The sequence below is a fragment of the Oryctolagus cuniculus genome, chromosome 3 (genome assembly GCF_964237555.1).
Source record: "Oryctolagus cuniculus chromosome 3, mOryCun1.1, whole genome shotgun sequence".
NCBI classification, from domain to species: Eukaryota; Metazoa; Chordata; class Mammalia; order Lagomorpha; family Leporidae; genus Oryctolagus; species Oryctolagus cuniculus.
The window spans coordinates 52,988,313-53,014,466 of NC_091434.1; the positions used below are offsets into that span (position 1 = coordinate 52,988,313).

The 26,154-nt window shown below is 33.3% G+C and overlaps 1 protein-coding gene across 2 annotated transcripts in view; it reads left to right on the forward strand.

Moving 5' to 3' along the window:
• Nucleotides 1–25,825, forward strand: part of CALCRL (calcitonin receptor like receptor) — a 96,125-nt gene extending 70,300 nt beyond the window's left edge. For both annotated transcript variants that reach the window (XM_051849374.2, XM_051849375.2), the window contains 7 exons: nt 7,216–7,342; nt 10,665–10,818; nt 12,118–12,178; nt 12,586–12,652; nt 17,321–17,539; nt 17,700–17,741; nt 22,792–25,825. In XM_051849374.2, the coding sequence (XP_051705334.2) occupies nt 7,216–7,342; nt 10,665–10,818; nt 12,118–12,178; nt 12,586–12,652; nt 17,321–17,539; nt 17,700–17,741; nt 22,792–23,016 (895 nt within the window). In that variant the 3' untranslated portion in view covers nt 23,017–25,825. The remainder of the gene's footprint in view (nt 1–7,215; nt 7,343–10,664; nt 10,819–12,117; nt 12,179–12,585; nt 12,653–17,320; nt 17,540–17,699; nt 17,742–22,791) is intronic.
• The last annotated feature ends 329 nt before the right edge of the window (nt 25,826–26,154 follow it).

Sequence of the window (26,154 nt, forward strand, 5' to 3'; positions counted from 1 at the left end):
GCACTTCTTTACAAATCTGTTTCTTTAATATTGTTTGAGAAAATTAAAACATGCTGTGCTATTTAAGCATACCTAATTTTTTTGTAGAAATAGAATGGTAATCATTATGACAAAACTTATTATTTCTTGCTTAGTATATTAGTTATTTGAATAGATTAAAGCTTCATAACTTCAAAGAGAATATAAGTAAATAACATTTTTCTTTCAAAGGTCATGTTTTACAATATTATTTTCCATTCTTGCAGACACACATTATTTTCTTAGCCAATACTTAATATAGATATGAATATGTATGAGGGGAAATTCAAAGTAAACTCTAAAAATTGTAGCATCTTTTTTAGAATTTAGGAAAAACAAAAACCAGGAATAAGTGAATACTATGTGCTAGTAATTGTCAGAGACATTAATCAGTGAAAAAGTGAGGTCTTCAATTGAAAGATGAGGATAAGATAATAAAAATAATAGACAATTTCTCATTAATAGGCAGAAAAAAGATACAGTATGGAAGGGGATAAGCTTCAGAATCAGGAAGTCATTCAGTAAATTTTTCATCTATGAAGTGGAAAAAATGTGGACTTTTGCTTTGTCACATTGCATGTTATTCTTTTATCTCAAAAACATTAAGCTTAGAGCTTTGACTCAGGATACCTTTCCTGCTTGGAACTCTTTTCTTCTCTTTTACTGCTTCAGTTCCATGTAGAGTATCCTCCTCTCTCTGACCACAACCTCTTTCTATCCCTTAATCTTGGTTTAATATCTCAAATAACTCATTTCACTATCTGGAATTATATAAATTAATTTATGCAACTATGTACCTCCCACCGTAATGTGAGCAACTTGAAATTAGTCTCACAACTGTTCCTTCAGTTTTTTGAAACAGTGCCCAGTATATATTGCTCCGCATAAACAAAAAGCAGGTAACCAAATGAATAATAAAGTAGAACAAAGCCAAATGGCTTCCTTAGAAATTTCAGTGTCCAAATTCAAAAGATCATCTAGTACAAGTATAACCTTGCCCAATTTATCTCAATTGTATTGAAGGAGTTGCTTTAAGGAGTTGTTAAAAAAGATAATGAATTTAACGTGTTTATCTTTGTGCCTGGGGTACTCAAAGGACTGAATGAGGGGTAGCTTCCATTATTCTAAATTTTACTTAAAAAACATTTTTTGGGGGAGGGCAATAATCACAAGATTCAAAAAGACAGACTGGATTGTTTCTTGCCTATTAGGAGACCAATAAGAGTACGTGTACCAGGGTAATTCATAAATGGGAGAAAACTAGTTGGCCATACAAAAAGAATATGGCTGTTCCTTATGCAGCCGTGATTCATATGTTAAATTTAATTAGTAGCTCTGAAAGGCAATGATAGGCAAGAAATGTCCCAATGGAGGAAGACTATTTCTACCGCAAAGGGACTTTTCACTGAGCATTACACTCTTTGTAAACTGACCAAATGAATCACCAATAACCATCAAAAGAGAGCTATTGATGCAAGTTAGACCTACTCTTTGTCATACAAAAGCAGCTGATTCTTTTTTAAAAAACTTTCATTTAATGAATATAAATTTCCAAAGTATAGCTTATGGATTACAATGGCTTCCCCCCCATAACTTCCCTCTCACCCGCAACCCTCCCCTTTCCTGCTCCCTCTCCCCTTCCATTCACATCAAGATTTATTTTCAGTTCTCTTTATATACAGAAGATCAGTTTAGCATATATTAAGTAACATAAGCAGCTAATTCTATCAACTCCGGGTTTTGTCTAATAGATAAAAGACAGTCATATTGCATTTTCTTGTTAGTACACTTGTTGTTTTCTGCCTATTCGTTTTGGCAGTGTCCAGATTGACACAAACGCTCCTCTCAGATTTATATTAATGTTTACTGGAAAAAAAAATCTGAGTATTTGGGAATTAAATTAGATAAACTAGAATAAAAAAGCACTACTTTGCAGACTGGTTTATATTTGTATTGCTTGTATTTCTTCCTCCTGTTATTTGATTTGCACACGATTAGCATTGAGAAGAGTGGTTTGGAAATTCCTAGCTCATGTAAACATCAAATGGAAAAGGAAAGGCAAGTTTTTTGCTTGTACTAGTACAGAATTGTGAAGATGAAACAGCATGGTATGTCTCCATGATAGTGAACATAGTAATTTGGAGACAACCATAGGAAGGATGAAAATTTTGGGGAAAGTAATTTCAGTTGCTTGATCAGTTGTTATTGATTTTGGGGAAATTTCTTCCTAATATTAAATTCCTATTTTGCAATAAAAAGATGACAGTTTGTTTACCATTTCATTGACATATTTAAAACATTTGTTTTAATATATTTGCAATTTTATATTACTGAGATAAAAATCAATGCTACTTTATTACTTGTGACAGGAAACTAGGAATAACTGATTGAAATTCACCAGGTGATAATAGGTTAAAAATAACAGCAAACTAACAATGAGTGTACATTATAGGTTGAATATTACATTACAGTAAACACATGATATGATTTATTTCATTTAACCTTCAAGCCAATCCTATGAAGTATTATTACTGTACCCATATTACAGATGAGAAAACCAAGGATTAGCAATGTTAAATAACTTACTCAAACTCATAGTGTAAGTAGGTGGCAGATTCACTCTCAGTACATGGCTCTAAACAATATGTACTGACTTGAACAGAAAACATATGATCATAATTCATATGAAGTATAATGATTTCATTGACACACTTGCCTCAACTTCCTCTATAACCCTGCCTGCCAACATTGCATATGGAAATGGCATTCTAAAATTATTACATTTTGAGTTTTGAAGTGGAGACAGTCCAGACCCACAAACCACATCTTCTATTCTGTGGTTATACTAGATTGGAAAGGGATATCATAAAATTTAAAGAAAGCCAAGAGAATTTTTTGTAAAGCATTCTCTAAGCCTATATAAATAATTGATTCTATTATTTTGAATGAAATATGGACATTTAAGAATTTGCAGTAGATAAAATTATTCATAGGTTAACATTTGAAAAAGACATCTCATAATTTTAGGGCCTCATTTAAAAAAATCCTTTGTTTACCAATCACGTGTTTCTGGTTTTCAATTACAAGTTTATTTTGTTTGTACCAATACATTTACATGTGTTAATGAATATATTTAGAAGAAAACAATATGCATCACAGAAAAATCTGAGCCATTTTTACCACCAATGATGGAAACCATATGTGAGATATCATCTCTCTGCATTTGTTTAAGTTGCACAGTGCCTGCAGGCAGAAATGGAAGAAACTATAGTAACAGGTTAATGTTTAGGCAGTAGGACATATTTATACATCAGAAAGTAAAAATGCTTTGGCAATGGTCCAGTTTATTAATTTGGACAGCAAAATTGGATATCATGGTTTCTAAAGCAGAAGTCTTTGGTTTGAATTATACAAAGTGGATTATCTAGGGTAACATACTATGTGGATAATCTTAAAAAATATTCAAAATCAGATTTTATGTCTCTGTAATGACATGACTTTATGCACCTTCTAATTTCATTCTGTTATACTTTTAATTTTGCCCATAAAGACATTGTTTAGATATAAAAAAGGGGAACTCAGTAAATCTCTTTATCTTCTATTGAAAGAGTGGCTGTACTCACAATAGTCATGTCTTTACAAGAGAATATATGCCAGCAGTTCATCCCTGAGTCCTTGTCTTTTAAGAGAGATTGAAGGGGAAAAAGAGTCCTGAGAAAAAAGGAGGTTCTGAGAGGAAAGGAAATACAGAACACCATAGAGGAAGACAAGACATTCAAGTGTTAATAAAGCAACCTAAAATCATTTTTCAGTTGACTACAATTAGCATTTTAATTAATTCTAACCTTATCACACGTATTGTATTTTCATCACTTATCCTTTTAGCTCATGATGATTTTGTATTCAAGCATTGCTTTTTTTTTTTAAAGTTTTCTTTAGTGCTTGTTTTTGTTTTTTTGTTTTTGTTTTTTGTTTTTCTTTTTCTTTTAATTTATTTGACAGGTAGAGTTATAGATAGTGAGAGAGAGACAGAGAGAAAGGTCTTCCTTCCACTGGTTCATTCCCCAAATGGCTGATACGGCCGGCGTGCAGCGCCGATCCGAAGCCAGGAGCCAGGTACTTCTCCTGGTCTCCCTTGCAGGTGCAGGGACCCAAGCACTTGGGCCATCCTCCACTGCACTCCCAGGCCACAGCAGAGAGCTGGACTGGAAGAGGAGCAACCGGGACTAGAACCTGCACCCATATGGGATGCTGGTGCCACAGGAGGAGGATTAACCAAGTGAGCCATGGCACCGGCCCCAGTGCTTGTTTTCTTTCTTTTCCAAGTTACTCCTTACAAATATTTCAGGTTTGCTGTCTAAGCAGATCTTCCCAATCTTTTGGCCATAATTTGAAAACTCCAAAATTATGTTCCTAGATATAAGAGTGTTCAACAGAAAATGGAAAAATGGCTCAGTTAAGGAAAACATTTTACTTTTTTCCCATGATGGTAACCGAGTTACTTAAATTTTGTTACAAAGAAGTTGCATGTTTACATGGGTAAGCGGTTCCTTTCTAAACAATACTTGGCACTCCATAGAAACAGGATAAGCTTAAGGCATGTAGCCATTGTGTATGTTCATATCTTATATCATACAAGAGTGATAAGTTACAGAAATAAATGATATATAATATATAAATAATATATATTTATTGTATATTTATTATATATATAAAATATAAATTTAATATAAATGTTTTGGAAAGAGTATTCTGTACTAGGCCTCTTCTGCTATACATCAGTTCAATCCATAGTCACCAAACAGAAAGCAGTGCTATGGTATTTTATTGAAAATTGAGCTGTGTTTCCCTTGGTGTTGAATTTCCTTAAACAATAACAAGAATCATGCTCCTCACTTATTCAAAACTTCCAAAGTTCCTTCATTTCTGTAGAAAATCATCAACACCCTGTTCTCAAGCTTTATCCCAGCCAGCCTCTTAACCACTGTATGCATTATAAAGTCAAGTATGTGACGCTCTAATATGAAACAAGCTGTTCTCAGTTGTTTTGATTTTGAGGGACTCCAGCTGGATTTCACACACATGATGGTATTTGACTGTCTTCTCATACTCAGTGATCTTTCAAAGAGCCATCTTGTCCATGATGTCTTTCAAAGAATTCTCCACTAACAGCACCCACTTTTTTTAGTGGAATGCACATTTTGACAATCTGTAAATATTATCTAGGTTGAATACATTTCTAAGTTCTTTCAAATATTAGAGCTGTATATAAAATCACACATAGATGGCTGGAAGAAGTTTCAGAAGCAACATAGCTTAATTTTTGCATTTTGAAATATAGAAAACCTTGGTATCCTTTCCTAAGTCTAATATCCTGAACACATAGATATTTAGGATAATGGAATGTAGTCATAAAATTAGATGAAATTCTCCTTAGAAGTTTCTTTTAAAAAATAATTTACTTATTTGAAAGGCAAAGTGACACAGGGTGGGGGGGAGAGAGAGAGAATCTTCCATCTGCTGGTTCGTTCCCCTAGAGGCTTCAATGGCTGGCATTAGAGGAGGCTGAAGTCAGGAGCTGCCATATGAATGTCAGCAGCACTAGAAGTTGTTCTGTCCTCCGCTGCTTTTCCAGGTGTATTAGCAAGGCATCGGGTTGGAAATAGAGCAGCTGGGACTCAACTGATGCTCTGATAGGCGATGCTGACACAGCAATCAGCAATTTAACCCGCTGTGCCCCAATGCAGCTGCCTCCTTGAAGTTCACAATGTAGAAGTCTTTGGTTTAAATTATATAGGGTGTATCATCTAGTATGATACTAATAACTGTATAACTTAGTTAAACATGCAAACTGAGATGTTTCTGTAATGAAATGATTCTGTTTTCCTATATGTGTTTATACTTGATATGTTTTCAGCTTCAAGGGGATTATATTCTATTATTTTTAAATGTTACCCATAATAAGCCTTTAGGTAAATGTTTCATGAAGAAGGTAGTGCTTTTTTTTTTTTTAATTGAGCTTGTGTAAGGTAGTCTATATAGAGATCTGAGTGAATGTAGGTTCATTCTGAAGAGTGGTGCTCCACTTATCATTAACAATTCCTCTACATTATCTACTTTTACACAAACTCCACATGATCAGTGCACCTCCATTGTTTTATGCAAGAGGAAATACTTTAGTAAGTGATACTATGTATGTTTGTATGTATGTATTTTGCATGATTGGGCCTATCATAAAAATGTGGTAAAGCTGAATAATGAAGCTGAATAATGGGTTGTTAAGTCTATATTTTTTTACCAGTTCTTCTAAATACAATATTATCTTTCATGATGTGTCTGCATAACAACCACCACCACCACAAAAACAAAACAAAAAAAGATGATATACATAGAAGAGCCTATGTATTGTAATGAAAAGCACATCATCTGTGTGAGAATTTGACAGACAAATCTAAGGTGTTCAAATTAATTAGCTGCATAATTGTTTCTATTAATTACCTAACATCAGTAAATCTGTTTTATGTTTGAAGAATAAAATTTTTAAATAATATGTTCTGAAAATTTTTTTAAAAAGGTTTATTTGAAAGGCAGAATTACAGAGAAGGAGAAACAAGTGAGGAGAGGCGGGGAGAGAGAGGGAGAGAATGAATCTTCGTTTTGCTGGTTTACTCTCCAAATGGCAGCAACTGCTGAAGCTGGGAAGGCCCGAAGCTGAGAGCCAGGAGCTTCCTCCCAGTCTTCAGTGTGGGTGACAGGGGCTCAAGGACCCTGGCTGTCTTCTACTGCTTTCCCAGGCACATATGCAGGGAGCTGGATCAGAAGTGGAGCAGACGGGACTCGGACCAGCATGCATATGGGATGCTATCATTGCAGTTGGTGGCTTTACTTGCTACGCAGCAATGCCAGCCCCTCATGTTCTGGAATTAACAGAGGAAATTCATGTAGGAACTTTATAGGGCAAATTTCCTATTCCCTATGTAATCTACCTCTGCTAAAGCAACTCATGTCTCTAGGATGAAGAACTACAGGTTTTCCTTATTTAAGATTTTATCATGAGTGACTCTTGGATAGAAAAATATTTCTTCCAAAATTAGAAAGGTGGATGTGAACTGGGGCTGTATTTTATTTGAGGGATAATTAACAAAAATGTGGAAACATTTTATAATATCTAAGCTTTTTGTTTCTTTTGCCTTTTAGGAGCCTAAGTTGCCAGAGGATTACCTTGCACAAAAATCTGTTTTTCTCTTTTGTTTGTAATTCTGTTGTAACAATCATTCACCTCACTGCAGTGGCCAACAATCAGGCTTTAGTGGCCACAAATCCCGTAAGTAAAATAAAGTGCCTTTAGATTCAAGGGTTACTTAAGGAAGAGAGAGCAGAGACAAGACTGGGGGTGAAGCAATCCTAATATATGTATTATGTGTGTAATAATGACACATTTATAGATCTAACATATGAAAATATATGTGGCTATCCTATAATATAGAGATAATTACTCCTCAATATTCCATAAGATATATGAGTGAATATTAAAAGGAGGATAATTGATTTAATTGTTTATCCATGGTACACATATCTTCAGCTCATTTTCTGGGTGTAGAATCCTGCTGCTGTTGGAACACTGAGTTTAAAACAACATAACATTTACTTAATCCAACTGAAGAATCAACTGAAGCAACTATGGGCCAGCATTGTGGCTTAGCATGCTGAGCCACCATTTGTGACACCATCTTCCTGTATCAGAGCACTGGTTCAAATGCCCAATGCCCTACTGGGAAGGAGCATACAGCACCCTGTAATGCACCTGGGAAGGCAGTACTTAATGGCCCACATACTTGGGTCTCTGCCACCCACATGGATAACCAGAATGGAGATCCTGGCTCTGAGCTACAGCCTGCCCCAGAACTGGCTGTTGTGGCCATTTGGGAAGCGATCTAGGGGATGGAGGATCTGTTCCTCACTTTGTCTCTACCTCCGTCTCTCTCTCTCTCTCTCTCTCTCTGTCATTCTGCCTTTGAACTCAATTGATCAATCTTCATTAAAAAAACAACAACAAATGCTATACAGTTAGAAAAAACAACATGAAAAGAAGAAATATAAATTATAAAATAAAATAAAAATAAAACAACAATATGAATTACACACTCTAGATATTATACTTTATTAACATAAAAAAGTAAAAGACCTACCAAGTACTCATTGCCTCAATAAACTTTTAAAAACTTTTTCCTTGTAATCCATATTTTTAAGACATGCTAAATTTATTTACATGAATGCATACATTTTATGTAAGCCATATGCACATGTCAGCTATATTTGAAACTAAATGTCTGCATTTATGGAAAAAAGATACCAAATTTTTAAGATGATCTGCTTTCACAATGTTTATAGTAGATACACTAGTTTTGCATATAAACTTGTGTATGTGAGTTCAATAAGATTAAGTTATCTAGTTACTGAAATCAGAGAAAGGAAGGAATTGTTAACAATAGGTCAATAAACAACACTCTCATGTGTGTTTTATGTGTGTTTTTAGGGTGGTTTCCAAAGTTCTAAAATTCCCTGCATTGTTTGCACATGTGCATCCGGATGGTTTAATCTTGTATATGTTCCACTCTACGGTCACCGGGTTAGGAAACACACTGGGGTATAATTAGTAATATAAAAAACTGGCCAGTGTCCCACCATTTTAAAGTGAATTTCTCTAGGCAAAGAGATGCAGTGTTTTGTCACAAAGCTGCAGAGCAAGACAGTCCAAATCTTGCATTTATAAACAAGGATATTGTATTTAAAACACACAATATAAATTGTAACGTATGTTTAATACCATCTTGGAAAAATTATTGTCTTCATTTGACATAAAAACATTTTTCTGAAGCATCACTAAATTCTTTTTATCACAATGGTTTGTAGATTAGTTTTTAAACTGAAATAAAAAATCAGAAGTCCAATTAGATATGAATAGCTAAAAACTAAACAGATAAAAATTTGAAATTGAGGTTTATCATTTATATATATACATATATAGTTGAATAATTCAGTTTTATCTTTGAGAAGACTTTAATACAATGTTGTGCTTCATATAAAGGTGTATTATTTAAAATTCAGTATCCTACATTCTTCACATATAGTAATAAAGGAGCAGGTTTTACAAATACCCTTCAATCAGGACATTGATTGTAGTAAAAATAAACTTGGAGTTATAGGAATTGTATTTAGGGTATAGCTTTGATGATGAGTGACTATTAGCAAGTCTTTTAACTTTTGTAGTATTCAGCTTTCTGGCAATAAAATATGTGACAATGATAAAACATAACTCATAGACATAAGGATTAAATAAAATATGTGGAAATATTTTAAAAATTAGTATTTTATTTGAAAGGCAGAGAGGGATCAAGATTCTAGTCCCTTCGGCTGGGTGCAAGGATCCAACTACTTCAGCCTCCCCTGCTGCCTCTTAATGTGTGCGTTAGCAGGAAGTGGAATCAGAAGTGGAGCTGGGGATCAAGCCTGGACACTCCAATACTTGATGTGGGGATCCCAAGTGACAGCACCTTAATCACTAGGCCAAATACCTGCCATGACATGTTTTTAAGAAAATTCCTATGAAATGTTATTATTAATCTGTGATAACCCAATATTTATTTTCCAGTGCCTTTCACTTCTACTTTTCTTTAGTGAAAAAGATTTATTCCAAAAATAATGGTAAAATTTCCACTAAATATTTATTGGTTTTCAGGCATGAAATTAAAACTGATAAGAGTAACTGGCTATGTATTTCTGGGAGAGTTTTAAATTTATTCCTCTTGGTAAGAGAGTAAACCATATCTCTTACTTCTCTATGCTTACTTTATACTTTAACCTCCTCCTCCTCCTTACTTTATACTTTAACCTCCTTTATACTTTAACCTCCTTTAAAGTAGAAGGAAAACTAAATTTTTTCCTTCCTTTTACTTACATGAAACTCTCTAATTCCACATTTGTATTGGATATATGGACTCATTACATTATTATTTAGTAAGTATTTCACAGGTGGCCTGCAGCATACAAGAGTTTCCAAGTATTTGGGCACTTTCAGCGAATTGTTTTTAAAGTTATTCTTTTCCCCCAATAGGATGCAACAATCTAGAAGTTCATGATGTTATTAACCTATATATAAGTAGATATAAAGTGATTCATATGTGAAACTTTTATACTTATAATTACATAATAATGACCAAAACACATAAGCAAAACACACATTCACTAAATGAAGTAGATTTGGATAAACAATTAATTGTTTGAAGGCTATGGCTAAAAATTTAAAGGTACAGTTAGGTGAGTTTAAACCTGGCATTTTATAAATCTGAATTGTTTGTGTGCAAGATTGTATGAAGACTTGGGCCCTGCACCCACAAGGGAGACCAGGAGGAAGCACCTGGCTCCTGGCATCGGTTCAGTGCAGTGCACCGGCCGTAGCGGCCATTAAGGGGGTGAACCAACGGAAGGAAGACCTTTCTCTCTGTCTCTCTCTCTCTGTCTAACTCTGCCTGTCAAAGAAAAAAAAAAAGATTGTATGAAGAAAGCAAATTCTGTTTAGTGAGCTAGAGTATTGTTTACATACAGATTCATAAATGACTAAATATTAATTGGTTCCTTTTTCACAGGTCAGCTGTAAAGTGTCCCAGTTCATCCATCTTTACCTGATGGGCTGTAACTACTTTTGGATGCTCTGTGAAGGCATCTATCTGCACACACTCATAGTGGTGGCCGTGTTTGCGGAGAAGCAACACTTAATGTGGTATTATTTTCTTGGCTGGGGTAAGTGCCATGATATAAATAAGTTGATTCAACTGATTAAGAAAGCATTTTTCCCTATAATACAAACCTAGAATCATCAATAGTCACTTTAAAAGACAATTAAGTTATTTACTTTTGATCATTGCTTTAAATTGAAATATCTAAAGCAGAGTATCGCTGACTTGTCAATAGTCACAGTTTGATTAATAATGTCTTTTTGATATTAAACATTTCAGTTAATAATGTATCATGTCTGAATATTTAATGACTGAAACAACAGAATTAGAATCATGAATTAGGGATGTAGTCCTGGGTTAGTTCTGATTCTCCTTTTTGGTCATGCATCAAACCATCTTTGAAATTCCATTTTAAAAACATGGGTGTTTCTTGAAAAAAATTGTCATTTTACAGTAAGAGAGGTCAGTAATAAAGGCGTGCAAAAGGTTGTTTTTTTTCTATATGTTATTCACAAAGCAAGCAGAGGCACACTTCTGTCATAAAAAAAGGTAGCTAGAATAACACAAAATATCAAATACCAGAAATGAATTCAGTAGGCCCAGAATCTGGAAACAAAACTGAAATTTTACTTAATTGTCATCTGTATAGGTTTAGGTAGATGTATAGAAGTATGTATGAAGGCTCTTTAGAAAGCTCATGGAAATTATGTATTCTAAAAAAACTACGCATGGATTTGAAAACTTATTTTTTGCGATAAAACTCATCTTTGCATTTTATTTTCCAACTTATTGAGGTCCCTTCATATACAGATACACCAATCTTTAGCACATCCTGGCCTCTTTTATAATGTATTTTTTCATTTCATGCTTGAAAACTCTGAGTTAGAATGTTGAAAATGCAAAATTCTTAGTACATAAACCATCATTTTCTCATCTTCAAATAAGGGTTTATGATTAATTTGCTTCTCATTAATCTGTCCTGGAAATTCTTACCAATCTCAACTTTTCCTCATATCTGATCATCGACCAAATATTGGCCAATTCCATCTCAGAGAAAGTATATGAATGTTTAATTTCTTTTAAGCCTTATAGCCTAGGAGGCATATTTATGGAACTAAACTCTGGTGTCCACCAACTCAAAATGACTTAGAATAAACACACACACACACACACACACACACACAATATAAATAGCTAATAGTTTATCATATTTGTTACTTAGCCATACAGATATTTGTTCAAATACTTGGCATCCAGTTAGTTTTAGTTCTATAGAATCTTTGGGTTTCATATTTCATGACATGATTTAGGAATCTCATCTATAAAAATTTTCCTATTTATTTTTTTTCTTTGACATTTTCAGGATTTCCACTGATTCCTGCATGTATACATGCCATTGCCAGAAGCTTATATTACAATGACAAGTAAGATAATCTCTTTCTAATTTTTTAAAGATTTATTTATTTTGAAAGTCAGAGTTACAGTAAGGGAGCAAGAGACAGAGAGATCTTCCATTTGCTGGTTCATTACCCAGATGGCTGCCATGGCCAGGGCCAAGCCACACCAAAGCCAGGAGCTTCCTTGCGTCTTCTATGTGAATGGCAGGGGCCGAAGGACCTGGGTCATTTTCCACTGCTCTTCCCAGGCCCTTAGCAGGGAGCTTGATCAGAAGTGGAGCAGCCATGCCTGGAACTGGCACCCATAAGCGATGCTGTCATCACAGGCAGTTGCTTTACCTACTATGCCTCAACACCAGCCCCATTTTTAGGATTTCTATTGGAACTAAATACAACAAAAATCTTCAAGATGATTTCTTTATCTTTCCCCCTAGTTGCTGGATCAGTTCTGATACTCATCTCCTCTACATTATCCATGGCCCAATTTGTGCTGCTTTACTGGTATGTAATTACAATTCTCCTTTTCTCATTATTGCTGATATTTCAACTTTATTCTTCCTGAATCATCTGGCTTATGATAGTCTTCAGAATCAGTACTTAATAGAACAGGATTTAATGAAGGTGTTACATTTGAGGCATGGTTAGGAAAGGCAAAGGAACTCATTTGTAGTGTGTGATGAGGCACCGTGACCAACAATGTGAGAAGATGGTATCACAGCTGAATTTGAAAAGGATACCAAATGGTGTTACTGGAATTGGGCAAGCATTGGGAGCAGTGACCCAAGAACTCTGGCCTTGGATATAGGAAAACAGCCACAGCTAAAACCAGACACGGCAGGGAAGAACAGAAACAAATACTCAGATTTCTCATACACTGATCTCCTGGTTCCTCCCTTTACCCAAATGCAGCCAATGTCAGAGAGCAAGAAAGTGAGCCTGAGTTCCCATGCTGAATATAGATGTCACTTTCTGGATCACAGAGCAGAACAGGGATGGATTCAGTTAAGTAAGGAATACAACAAGGAAAGCAAACACACCTATGTAACATTCCATTAAAGATGAGACTTGACATTAGAAAAAGAGAGCCTTTGAAATGTTTGTAATAATCATCACTTTATTGAATACACCAATTGGATATCTTTAATTGTGATTGTAGGGATATAGAAATCACATTCAAAATTTTATTATGCTATTTGAGATGGGAGAACAAATGAATACAAAGCAGTACTTGTATATTTAGGTATAATATATTCCTTCGCCAAAATTGAGAGTTTCCTGGCTGTGTTTTTCAACAATTTGTTTCTATACAAATATTCTGTAACTTTACTATTTGCTATTATTTACTATTTGCAATTTAGTGTATGTTTATATTAGAAAATTGTTGAAGCTATTTTCAAAATGTATCTTTGTTAAGTCATTCTGTTGATTGTTGCATGAGTTCAAATTGCACTTGCACCTCTTTCATGCTGGTGACTTTAAGCAATTAAAATAATCACTCATTGCCTCAAGTCCCTCATTTGGAAAATAAAGAATGTAGAGAATTAATAATAGTGACTTTTATTGTTCTTTTAAACAAATATAAGTATTAAATGTGTTAAAACGTTAAAGCATAAAAAGTGCTTAGCCTTCATGCAGAAAACTCACAAGTGTCACATTTCTGGTTTGTGCCTGGCCACACGAGACAAAAAGTTCACAAATCAACACTTGGTTTCCTTTATGTCTTTTATGAACATTTTACTGTATCTTACTGTACATTGTAGTGAATTTCAAAGGCAGAAGTGCCTCCTTCCCTTTCTGCCTCCACAGTGAGACACTGTGTTTAAGCTATATCCTGAGACTTCCTGCTTTGTAGTCTTTGTCCTCAGAGAGCCAACATTGAATCTTGGCTCTACCACTGTTGACTGTATTGCAAGACAAGTTCTGCTTTATTTTGTTATGCAGCTTTCAGGAACTTATTTTTTTCTCTGTAATGATGAATAATAAAAATGCATATTTCAGAGGGTATTATACATATTAAATATTTCCTTTAAAGTGATTAGCATGATGTTTTAAACACAATAAACTCTTGAAAATGCTTTAAAAGTTTATGCATTTGTAATTTATGCATGATACCATGGTTCTGTTCTGAGCAGAGCTCAAATAAATTAAAGCATTGTTTGGGCCACCCAGGAGCTTCCAGAACAAATACAAGACAACATTTTATTACAAAAGACCTGATTACAAAGAGTAATATGTAGTTCAAATTATTAAATCACAGAGTTTCAACAGTAAAAGCTCCCAGCAAATATAGAGTGTAACAGCTCTTAAAGCTCTTTTAACCACAATCAGTTTCTTTTCATTCAGACTTCCTCTATGAATTTCTCCTTGGGCAGGATGGTATTGGAGTGACCACAACATTATTGAGGTATTGCTACACAGAAGTGAAGTGTGGTTATATTTAATTTAGGTTTAATGAGCTATTTAGGTCACTCCAGGGCATAATTAAGGAATTGCTGGCCATTGTTGTTATGTGACTGGCTCCAGGAATCCTTCTACTGTCAATGTACTGTCACCCACTTCCTGTTGTGATACCAGGTTGATATTGTGATATGTAAATGTTTTGTGTCTATAGCATTGTGAAGTTTATATGAGTTGTAGTAAAAAGAGGCTTTTGGTTTTCTTTTTACCTATTTTTGCTCTCTAAATTGGATGAAATTCAGATGTACTTCATGTGAAATTTAAAACTCATCCTATTTTTTGCTTAAAATGAATGGAAATAGTTATAGAAATTAAAGTAGGATGAGAGAGTCATAATTCTTAAAAGCATGTTCTGTGAGAAGTAGCATAGAGAATTGGGTCATTTCACTCTAACACAACTGTTCATACAATAGATAATGTGAGGACTAACCCCACTGTCAATTCTAGTTTTTAGTTTCACATTTTAAATAGATTTGCTATTTTGGAAAAGTAGTCTTCATTTAAAAATTTTTTATATAATGGAATCTAAATTACAATATTTCTACTGTATTTTCTTAATATATGATTTAGAGTTGTTTATTAGATTACAAAATATTCTATATTATAAATTCATAATAAAATAAAAGGGCTGTATTGCCTTTACTTCTGTGAACTGGTAGTGATTTTATTGATTTAAGGAATTTATTAATACAATAGGGTCATAACAAAAATAATTACAACATAATTCTAATGTTTATGTAGTAATAATATAGAGAACAGAGTATTAGATACAATTCTAAGAATAAAATGATACTTCTCTGCCCCTCTCCTCTCCCCTCCCCTCCCCTTCTCTCCCCTGCCCTCCTCTCCCCTCCCCTCCCCTCCCCTCCCCTCCTCTCCTCTCTTCTCTTCTCCTCAAATATCCATATCACTCACATACAGTAAATTTTACATTTAGTCCTAACTTTTAAAACAGAAATGAATGCTCAGGAAAGCATGGCAACAGGTTGTAAGAAATAAAGCTGACATGTTGATTTGTCATGTTTCATTCTAATTCCTGTTGAGAGAGCTTATTTTGCTTTGTATTTATCATATCCCTGTGTCTATAACATGCTCCTTTTTATAGATGCATTGCCATCAGTATTATACTGAGCTGTATATTTATGAAGCATATGTCCCAATGAATTCTCTAAGAATAGTAGTGGAATGATTTTATGCTCAGTTGTTTTTACAACACATGCCTTAAATGCTCTGTTATTTGTGAACTGTTTTCTATATTAAATTATTAATTTCCCTTATTTTTCAAATTTATTAAGGTATGAGGATATACAGTATATATTGATTTGTAGTTGGATTTGTAAAATTATCAAATAAAGGGCAGATGACAGAAGTTAAGGTGAGAAGAAAAGAAAGAGAAGAGCAATTTGCCTTCTTGGGACTTTTCTGGAGTTAATGTACAAAATTCTATGGAAGTCATAAGTACTAGGTGTAAAGTAAATAGACCAAAAAAAATGACACGAATAAATATAAGAGAGAGAGAAAGTATTATTGAGAGAGAGAGACAGAAAGAAAAACACACAGAGAGATTATGAATCCAATCCAGCAGTTTCCTGTGTTTCCTGATTTCATACTATATTTAAGTTTTATGTTTCCCTTTCAAAGAAATGGTGTGTCTTGAGGAAGGTTGTAAAGCCACAGTAAATACATAGGGTCCTATGGGATGCCAAATGATTTTAGCTCTGGGAAATACCAGGTTGAATATTAACTGGTTCAGTTGTATGACTTAGTCTTCTATAAGGATAATGAGTATTAGACTGTTATTTTGGAGAGTTGTTGTAAGGATTGTTGTTACATAAAGAAACACAGAAAGAATAAACAAAAAGATGAAAATGGCTATCATGGTAAAATATGAATGTGGAAATAATGTAGTGTGGACATTTATAATGAAGTGATGCTTTAAAATGTTAGCTGTTTGTTGCAAACAATTGTTTCCTTTACACTAAAAATATAAAACATTTAAAAATTGCATTTGAAAAATGACCTGAGAAAAACACTCAAGTATTTTCACTACTGTAATTTTTCTAAAGTTTAAATACATTAAAGCTTTTAAAAATAAATCACAATTCTATATAAACAAATTCATATCTCAGAGAAAACTTCAAAAAGTTTCATGAAAAAGTGGAATTAAAAATTACTTTTGGGGCAAAATTTTTCAAAATTCATGCATTTTTTTAAAGATTTTTATTTACTTGTTTGAAAGGTAGATTTACAGTGAGAGAGAGAGAGACAGAGAGAAAGGTCTTCCCTCCATTGGTTCACCCCCAAAATGACCGCTACAGCCGGCATGCTGCACCGATCTGAAGCCAGGAGCCAGGTGCCTCCCCCTGGTCTCCCATGTGGGTGCAGGTGCCCAGACACCTGGGCCTTCCTCCACTGCCTTCCCTGGCCACAGCAGAGAGCTGGACTGGAAGAGGAGCAACTGGGACTAGAACCAGTGCTCATATGGGATGCCGGCACTGCAGGCGGAGGATTAACCCAGTGCACCATGGCGCCAGCCCCAATTCATGCATTTTTATAAGATGCCTTTCTCAAGAACTTTTTTGAAGATCACTTATATACATTTTAAAAAGTCTTGTACATTGAAAATATTTTAATATTTATAAAAATTGGAGATTTTTCAATAATACATATTAAATATAAAACAATTTTATATGCCATTTTATTTTCATTTAGGTGAATCTTTTTTTTCTATTAAATATTGTACGTGTTCTCATCACCAAGTTAAAAGTGACACACCAAGCTGAATCTAATCTCTACATGAAAGCTGTGAGAGCTACTCTTATTCTGGTGCCACTGCTTGGCATTGAATTCGTGCTGATTCCATGGCGACCTGAAGGGAGGATTGCAGAGGAGGTATATGACTACATCATGCACATCCTTATGCACTATCAGGTATGGTGTTCATGACATCAAGAAGGCAGCTTGCTTGAGAAATTTGTTAGTAAACTGGCATACACTTTTGGTGTTATTCTTGATTTCTTATATAGCAATTGGTTATAAATAAACACAACTTTTCCTTTTGGATTCAGAGAATTCTATTTTTCTTTTACAGGGTCTTTTGGTCTCTACAATTTTCTGTTTTTTTAATGGAGAGGTATGTTGATTGATTTTATTCCTTGCATCATTTTGCTATTTACAATATATTTTTCTTTTTAAAAATTATATAGAATGATAAATTCCTCAGAAACAACTATTTCAAGTACCATTTCCATAAGAAAAGTAAAAATTAGGTAATATTAAAGTTCGAGGCTACTGAAATTTCAGCCTCAGTTTAAAATATTCTAGTAGTGGCTTCTATTTGTTGAATCCTTTGACCTACCTTTGAATCCTACTAAGTCTATACCTTGTCCCAAGTACGGTGCTAAGCAATCCTAACTTCATAGAACACATAAAATAACAGGAAATATAAATGACTCACTTCTCTCTTCTCTCTCTCATTTTTTTTGTCTCCTCCATGGTGTGGCCTATGGAAACATTTTTACAGTGGACACAAAATCATTTAAAAAGAGAATTCTCAATTATACAAGGAGGAAGTGTAATAGGTTAGGGAATTTAGAATAGAATGCCCTAAATTGTAACATGGAAATGTGATTTTAGATATTTCTTGATTTTTATTAAAGCTTTCCTACTTCAGAATTTTTAGGCATTTTGAAAATTGATGCCACATTTCTTTTGCATATAGCTAGTATTATAGCTCATGGGTTTGAATTCTGTTGACTTAGCTATTTATGTGTTTTAATCTACTTGACAAATTTTAACCTGTAGGAGGATTTAGCAAAATTGAAGAAAGTTTGGAAACCCAGAGCACCACTGAGTGAGGTACAGACACTCGATAACTGAGAGGTTTATTAGAAAACCTCTGATGGGGACCATGTGGAACCAATTACCATAACTTTATGAGAACAATTCCTTTTTTACTTGGCATATAATAAAACTCAATTTTCAATTAATTGGAATACATTTTAATTTCAATATACAGATATTTTAATCCATTTATATAGGCTGTAGAACTGTCAAACATGGTCAACTATATTTCAAACCTATAGATAATGCTTCATATTTTTCTGCCTTTCAGAAAATAAGAGTACCTTCTCTTCTGAAGTCAATTAAAAGTATAGACAGAGGATGCAACTAAAAAGCACAGATATTTGTTTTATTAATAAAATTCAAATAGAACTTATTAGCTTATTTTTGTATCCATTGATTAGGTAATTTTTTAATGCTATGTAGGTTGTAAAAATTAAATATAGATAAGAGTGATATGCACACAAGTCAAAGAACATGCCTGACACTGAAAAGTTGCATTTCTGAATCTACAGAAACAGATCTTGTTTTCTAAAGTATAATTTTAAGTATCTAAAACCCAATCATTATTAAAATATTTTGTGATAGGCCCCAGTGTATAATAAATGGATGACGCCATTTGACCCCCAAAGATATTACTTTCTTCTTGGTTGTCTTATTTTTGTAAATTCTCAATTTCTAGGAGTATGTGTCTATCTTTGTCAAGGGGGGAATAAAAACAAGTTCCTTACACCACAAGTCTCACAAGATTTAATGTCAGCTGGGGAATGTCAAGTTTTTAGCATCTGCTTCACTCTCAATAGTTACTCAATTTATTACAGACTCATTATTAAAGCTGTCAACTAACTCATTTTTAAAAACACATGTGCAAATGTGTGCATCTCAAACTGATCCTTTTATGAAGCAAGTGTGCCCAAAGAATATCCAAACTAATTCCTGATACTCTTGTTGCACTCTATCTGTGTAAGCAAAAGGGACAGAGAACATTGATCTTCAGCCATGTCCTAAGATTAAGAAAATTTGGCAACAGATAATTAAAATACAAAATCACTGAGCTTGTTTATTGCCAAATCCTTCAATTCTTCACACATCTCTAATATCTGTCCCCCTTTCTTAATCTCTAGAGATACAACCCTTGTATAAGTATGATTCATTTCTAGTCTTAAGAAATAATCCTTCTCTTTTTGTCACGTTGCCTCTTAGGTTTTCCCATTCTAATAACATGAAGGAATAGCTGCCAAAGTCATTTTCTGTGGTTCCAACTATGTCATGTACTTCTTAAAATCATTTGCCCAGGCTTAGTTTCCTTTTTGCTTTCCACATTAGGTCAAATGACTTGTCTTTTGCTTAACACATGTATTTTTTTCTACTCTCACCTCTGTTTACTATTATAGCTAATACTTTCCTTCTGTTATTTCTCAAAAGTTAAATCACTGTTGCCTGGCAAGTATTCAGGCAACTTTTGCCTCATCCCCTATTCCACACAGACAAAATGTACTCTGTTAACATGACTATCTAGAAACTCTGATCAGCAAAGAGTACATTTCACACTTGAGGGTAGAGATTTTTATAAAATGAACAAGAAGATATGTTGAGAACAACTGATTTCACATAAGAATTTTTATATGAATCTAGTAAATATTTTTAACTGAAGTTAGATTAAGAAGGATAGAGTTGGTTGCTTATCAAATGTTTATGGGTATATGAAATCATAATGTTAAATTCTAAACATCTGACTTGACAACACTGTATACAACATTCATGCAAAAAAGTGAAAAATATATTCATATAGTTAATAACAGCAGGATATCTTCCTTTTAGTTTTCCTCATTTAAGTGACCACTTTAATATTCTGTTGAACAGGTGCAATATTGAATTAGAGGACACAGATGAAAATTGTAGCATCCTTACAGAAAACAATATAAGCAATAATATAAGCAATATAAGCAAACAGAAGTCTACTAGGCCTGTGTGTCTTTGATTAGGTTTACTTATTTTGAAATTCTATTTGAAAAGTAGAGAGACAGACAAACAGAAAGAGATCTTCTATGCACTGGTTCACTCCCCAAATGCCTGCAACAATGGGAGGTGGGGCCAGCCAAAGTCAGGTCCCAGAATGCAGTCTTCGTCTCCTATGAAGGTAGCAAGGACTCAGGTATTGAAATATCACTTGCTAACTTCTAGGGTAAGCATTAGCAGTAAGCTGCATTGGAAGTGGACCAAAGTCTCAAAACCCGGGCACTATGATTTGGCATGTAGGCCTCCCAACCAGTGTCCTGAAAGGCCTGGCCACAATTAGATTTATTTTTGACTTTTGTTGAAAGGGAGAAAAAGTATAATAATCTTAATCAAAAAAAAAATTTCAAAGGCAAAGAGCCAGATATTCCACAGCTATTTTGGCTTTTAGACTTGCATTTAAGCTTTAATTTTTAGGACTTTACTAGAGTCACAGCTATGATAATTCTTCCTTTCAGTTGCTTCTCAGCATTTATGTACAATATTTAATAAAAGGCTACATTTCAGTTGCATTTAACAAGGAGATATATAATTTAGGTACCTAAAAGTCCACAATTAGTAACAAACTTGGAAAAATTTATTAAGCATAAAATGGCAATATCAAAAATAATTTCCACAAGAAATACCTAGATAATTAATCAATATCCTTTTCAAAAATCTCTGCATATTCATTTAAAAATTATAATTCTAAGCCATCCATTTATCATTTGCCTTAAGGTTACATGTGAAAATATTATTTAAGTTGCCTTAATTTAAATATTTTACTTGGAGAATTTAGAGTTAGTAAACTAAGCAGGAAATGGATTATAAACTTTTTACACTATAAATACACTCTTTGTTCTATAAATGCTTTTATTTTCAAGGAACATTAATATGACTAGAAATTATTTAGTTCAGATCTGGTTGCCATATACATAGATATAAGCACAAAGTTACTGAACATTATAGTAATATAACTTTAGAAACCACATTATTACATTTTAAGAATATGAGTATTCAATTACTGAGAAGAGGGACACTAGCCAGAAACTCTAAATCATTCTTGGTTTTACCTTAAGCAGTTGTTGCCTTTGTATTTTATCTTTCCTTTTTTCTGAATTGTAAAATATGAAATGAGACAGTAAATCTTTGTGCTCATTTCAGATGATAGTGCACAGGAGATTTCAAGAGAAATTTATGATAGCCCATGGAACTGCAAATCTCTTCAGAATACTTATTTGCTACAAAATATTTGTAATTTGGAGAACTGTTTTCTTGATCTATTAGAGAAATGTGTAAGCCCATCTTAAAATATGTAACATTGATAGGTATATATGAATATAACAGATAGAAAGTTGAGGAATTGTATAGAAGTAGTAGAAAGTTAAACAATGATTAGTAGTAGTAGTTTATGTTATTTTGATCATTGGAAATTGCTTTTATAAGCTTAGATTCCCTTTGGGAAGTAACGTAAGATGCAAGAGTGGTGGAGAACTTCAGGAAGGCCATTCCGAGCAGTGTACACTTTGTCCAGAAACAGATCAGGCCACAGGGATTTGCCTAACATATTTGGACTCAGAGGTATACTGCTCCAAGCCAGTCTGTTAACTCATCAGATTGGGCAATGTCCAAAAGGTCAAGTTGGAGATGTGTTGGACTATTCTCATATGTGCCCACTGGCTTGACAGGAAGGAAATTACCTTACTGCCTTAAGTTCAGTTGAAACCAAAAGTCACTATACAGGACATATCTAGCCTTGATCTGTAGTTCCAAATAAAGATGGAAGACTCATTTAATTTTTGAAATTTTTACTACTAATAATCATTAGTTGTGCATTAACATGTTCAAGACAATGCATGTAATAAAAATATTAATATGGGGTGGGCATATGTTCTAGCAATGAAGATGCTGGTTAAGATGTCCACATCCAATATCAGAATATTTGAGTTTAGAACCTGGCTCTTGCTCCAGATTCCAGGCAGTAGTTGATTGCTCAGGTATTTTGGTTCCTGACAATCACATGGCAGAGCTTGGTTGAGTTCCTGCCTTTTGTTTGGACATTTTAGGGTGAATCAACAGATGGAAGCCCTCTCTCTTTCTGTTTTTCTGTCTCTCTGCCTCTCAAATAAATAAATTAATTAAAAATTAATGGAATCTAAAAATAGAGTATTACAATATATTTACTAATGTAAAGATGACAATTTTTAAAACAAGGAAATAAAAACATATTAACTACATCAATTCTTTAAGAAAAATTTTTCTATAAAACTTTTTATTGTGCTTCAAATAAAACATCTTTATACCAATTAATGAATGTTTTTGTTCTGTTTCTTTTTGATTAATAGGTTCAAGCAATTTTGAGAAGAAACTGGAATCAATACAAAATCCAATTTGGAAACAGCTTTTCCCACTCAGAAGCTCTCCGTAGTGCATCTTACACAGTGTCAACAATCAGTGATGTTCCAGGATATAGTCATGACTGTCCTAGTGAACACTTAAATGGAAAAAGCATCCATGATATTGAAAATGTTGTGTTAAAACAGGAAAAGTTGTATGATTTAGTTATATAAAAATAGAGGAATCATTGCCTGTTTGGTGCCATTCCTAAATCAAGGACTTGCATTTACAACTATACAGCTAGAAGACATCGATGTTAATTCAAATTCTAGAATGCCATAAAAAAATCCCTGACAGTAAATCAGAAATGTGTTAACAAATGTTTAAAAACCATCTCTGTATGGGGAAACCATCTTGATTTTAATGTTGGCCAGTAAATACTGTCACTGTGACTGACAATTCAGCTACCAACCTTAAATCAGTGAATATGGACTAGGAAAAAACAATAAGCACAATCAATTCTTATGAGCTGGAATTAATTTACTTAAGAATGACCCTATTCTTATTGTTTATAGAACCCAGCTAGATCCTATGGACATGGAGGGAAAATGAGCTTTTTGTTGGTTTGTCTTTAAAATCTTCAACTTATTGTCATGGATATAGTTTTTTTTTTTTTTTTCCCCTGCTCAATTACCATCTGAAATGGACTAGACAGAGTTAGTGATTTCTATTGGCTTACTCTCTTAAGAGAAGGAACTGAGCATAATTGTTATAAGCTATTCATTTGCTGACTCATCACATTTTTTCCCTATGGCATATTCATTTTCAAGACTTGGTGAACAGGATGTGTAACACACAACCTTATTTCTGTCTCATTAGGGAGACATCTTGCTTGATACCACAAAAACCTTCTCAGCTACTTCCCATCTTACTACACAAGTGGGAATGGGGATCATTTTCTCTGTATCTGTCAACAGAAACTGGACCCCTTCCATTTCTACTGTATAGACAACTTAGGAATCATTTTATATGAAGGAAATCAATGAAGGATTTCTTATTTTCTCAGAAGTTTGTAAAAAAAGTTTGTTGTGAAAATGAGCTTGTGAATATCCATTACTTTATTTTGTGGTGTCAAATCAAATATATACAAGCTAGGTGATTTTTAAAAGCAAATAAGTAATGCAATAGTGTATGTATGTTAATACCTGATACTGTGTCTGGGCTGATTTTATAATAAAATAGAGTCTGGAATTCTATTTTGGTGAATATTTTAAAGACAACCAGATGCCAGCATCAGAAGTTTGTTTGAGGTCTAAGAAAATAGAAACATCCACGATAAAATATAAAATATTTATTTTAAAAATGCAATGCCCATTATTTTATTGGTACATTAGCTTTGGTGATTTAAACCTCAATAATAGGTGTGCTTGACATAGTTCTTTTTACATTTTGATGGTGAGCTAGTATTTCAATCCAAAAGTTTTAAACAACTACTGTAATAGATGCCGACCTGCTACTCTATGGGTTTTACCCTATTAAAATTTTTCTTTACTAACTTTTACTTTATGAAGATATAGTAAAATACATATTGGAAATATTCTAGCTTTTTAAAGAAAAAGAACTTGAGGAATATAATATCATATACAGTGTTTTAACATTTTAATAGAGCTACTGTATATTACAATATAAACTTGTGAAAGCTTACATATATTATTCAGAAATAATTGTTTCAGTCATTTATAATTAAGATGGAAGAAATCCTTGCTAATGAATTAAAATGACGTTTAAATGGGATGCAATTTCTCTAATATTATTTGCACTGAAATCTCTAGAGAACAAGAATTATTTTGACTAGCAAAAGTCAATTTTAGGAGGTATTATGTGTATGTGTTTTTGAAGTGCGTCAATCTGTTTAAAATGAATTAAACTAATAATTTAGTCCTAAGTTGTCTCCTAAGCTGTCAATAGACAATTAGTCAGAAGTCATACAAAACTGCATAGGAAAATTATATGTTAGTAAGAATTAACATATTAAATGATGTGGTCATTGCATTTATAATTTATCTATACAATAAAGGTATTATTAAGTTAGCTTCAAATTTATGGATTTCACAATGAGCTGTCAAAAAAGGAACGCAGGCTGTTCTGGACATTTAGCTGTTTAAATTATACAAAAAATTCCTTTTAATAAACTCAATTTTAGCTATTTATTATTAAAAGATAGATTAAAATTCTTTGCTGACAGTGTTCATGTATTTCAGCATTCCTCTAGATGAACTGTCAAGTCTCAACCACCAATGACATTAGAACATGCTGAATTATCAGAGAGCATTACATTTAAATGACATTGTAATTTCTAGTATTTTTTATTGTGCTTTTACTATATTCAGTTTAAGTCAGAGTTCTTTTTTTTTTTTTCACAAGGGCTCATCTTTTGTACATTCTTTATGAGTACCAGCCACTCTGTGATTAATCAGTGTTATTTTTTACCCATATATTGTTAGCAGTAATATTTTTTAAATGTTAGATTTCTCTGAAACTTAAGTGCTAACTAAGATCTTTGTATTCTCCTCATAAAAACAAGTAAATATGCTACTTTTTAAGGCAACTTCTTTGGTATCTAAAAATTAATTTGGATCATTCTAGCTTTCAATATGTGTATCTGCCATTGTCCTGCAATTATTGCAATTGTTGGGAAATTACATTCTAATTTTCTAAAAACTCGGATCTGTCACTATTTTCTAAAGTTATTTTCCAATGTACTTAGTCTTCAAATATCCATTTTGTAATTTAGTGTTTCTTTAAATATAACCCAGTGTACATAGAATTAGAGGTAGGTTAGTGCTGTATTTATTGCTTATAATTTTAAATATGAATTTATTTTAATTTTCTTTTGGTTTTAATCTGCTAATAGAAACTCCATTTTATCTGTACAACATATTCAAGATATTGATCAATTAAAATAACTCATATTATACCTACATAATGTATATCTCTATTTCTTGACTTTATACAAATATTAAAATTTTGAGTTCTCATTCATATTTACTGAATGTGGAATAATCTGTTTTATAAAGTTAATACTTATCATAGTCTAGGTGAGATACTTCTTAAAAATTAATAAGTATATTTTACCTTGTTTGAAGTCTTCAATTAACCAGTAAATGAATTTAATAAACCAATAAAGAAAAAGTTATTAATGGGCTATTTAAGTTAGAAAAATGCAAATGAAAGGCAGTGACTCAAGTACTTTAAACATCATTTGCTGATTTCCTGGGTGCACATTAGCAGGAGGCTGGATCAGAAGAAAATTCCTTCTTATGCAGAAAGGAGACTATACCCAAGAACAGCATAATGTTCAAGGATTCATC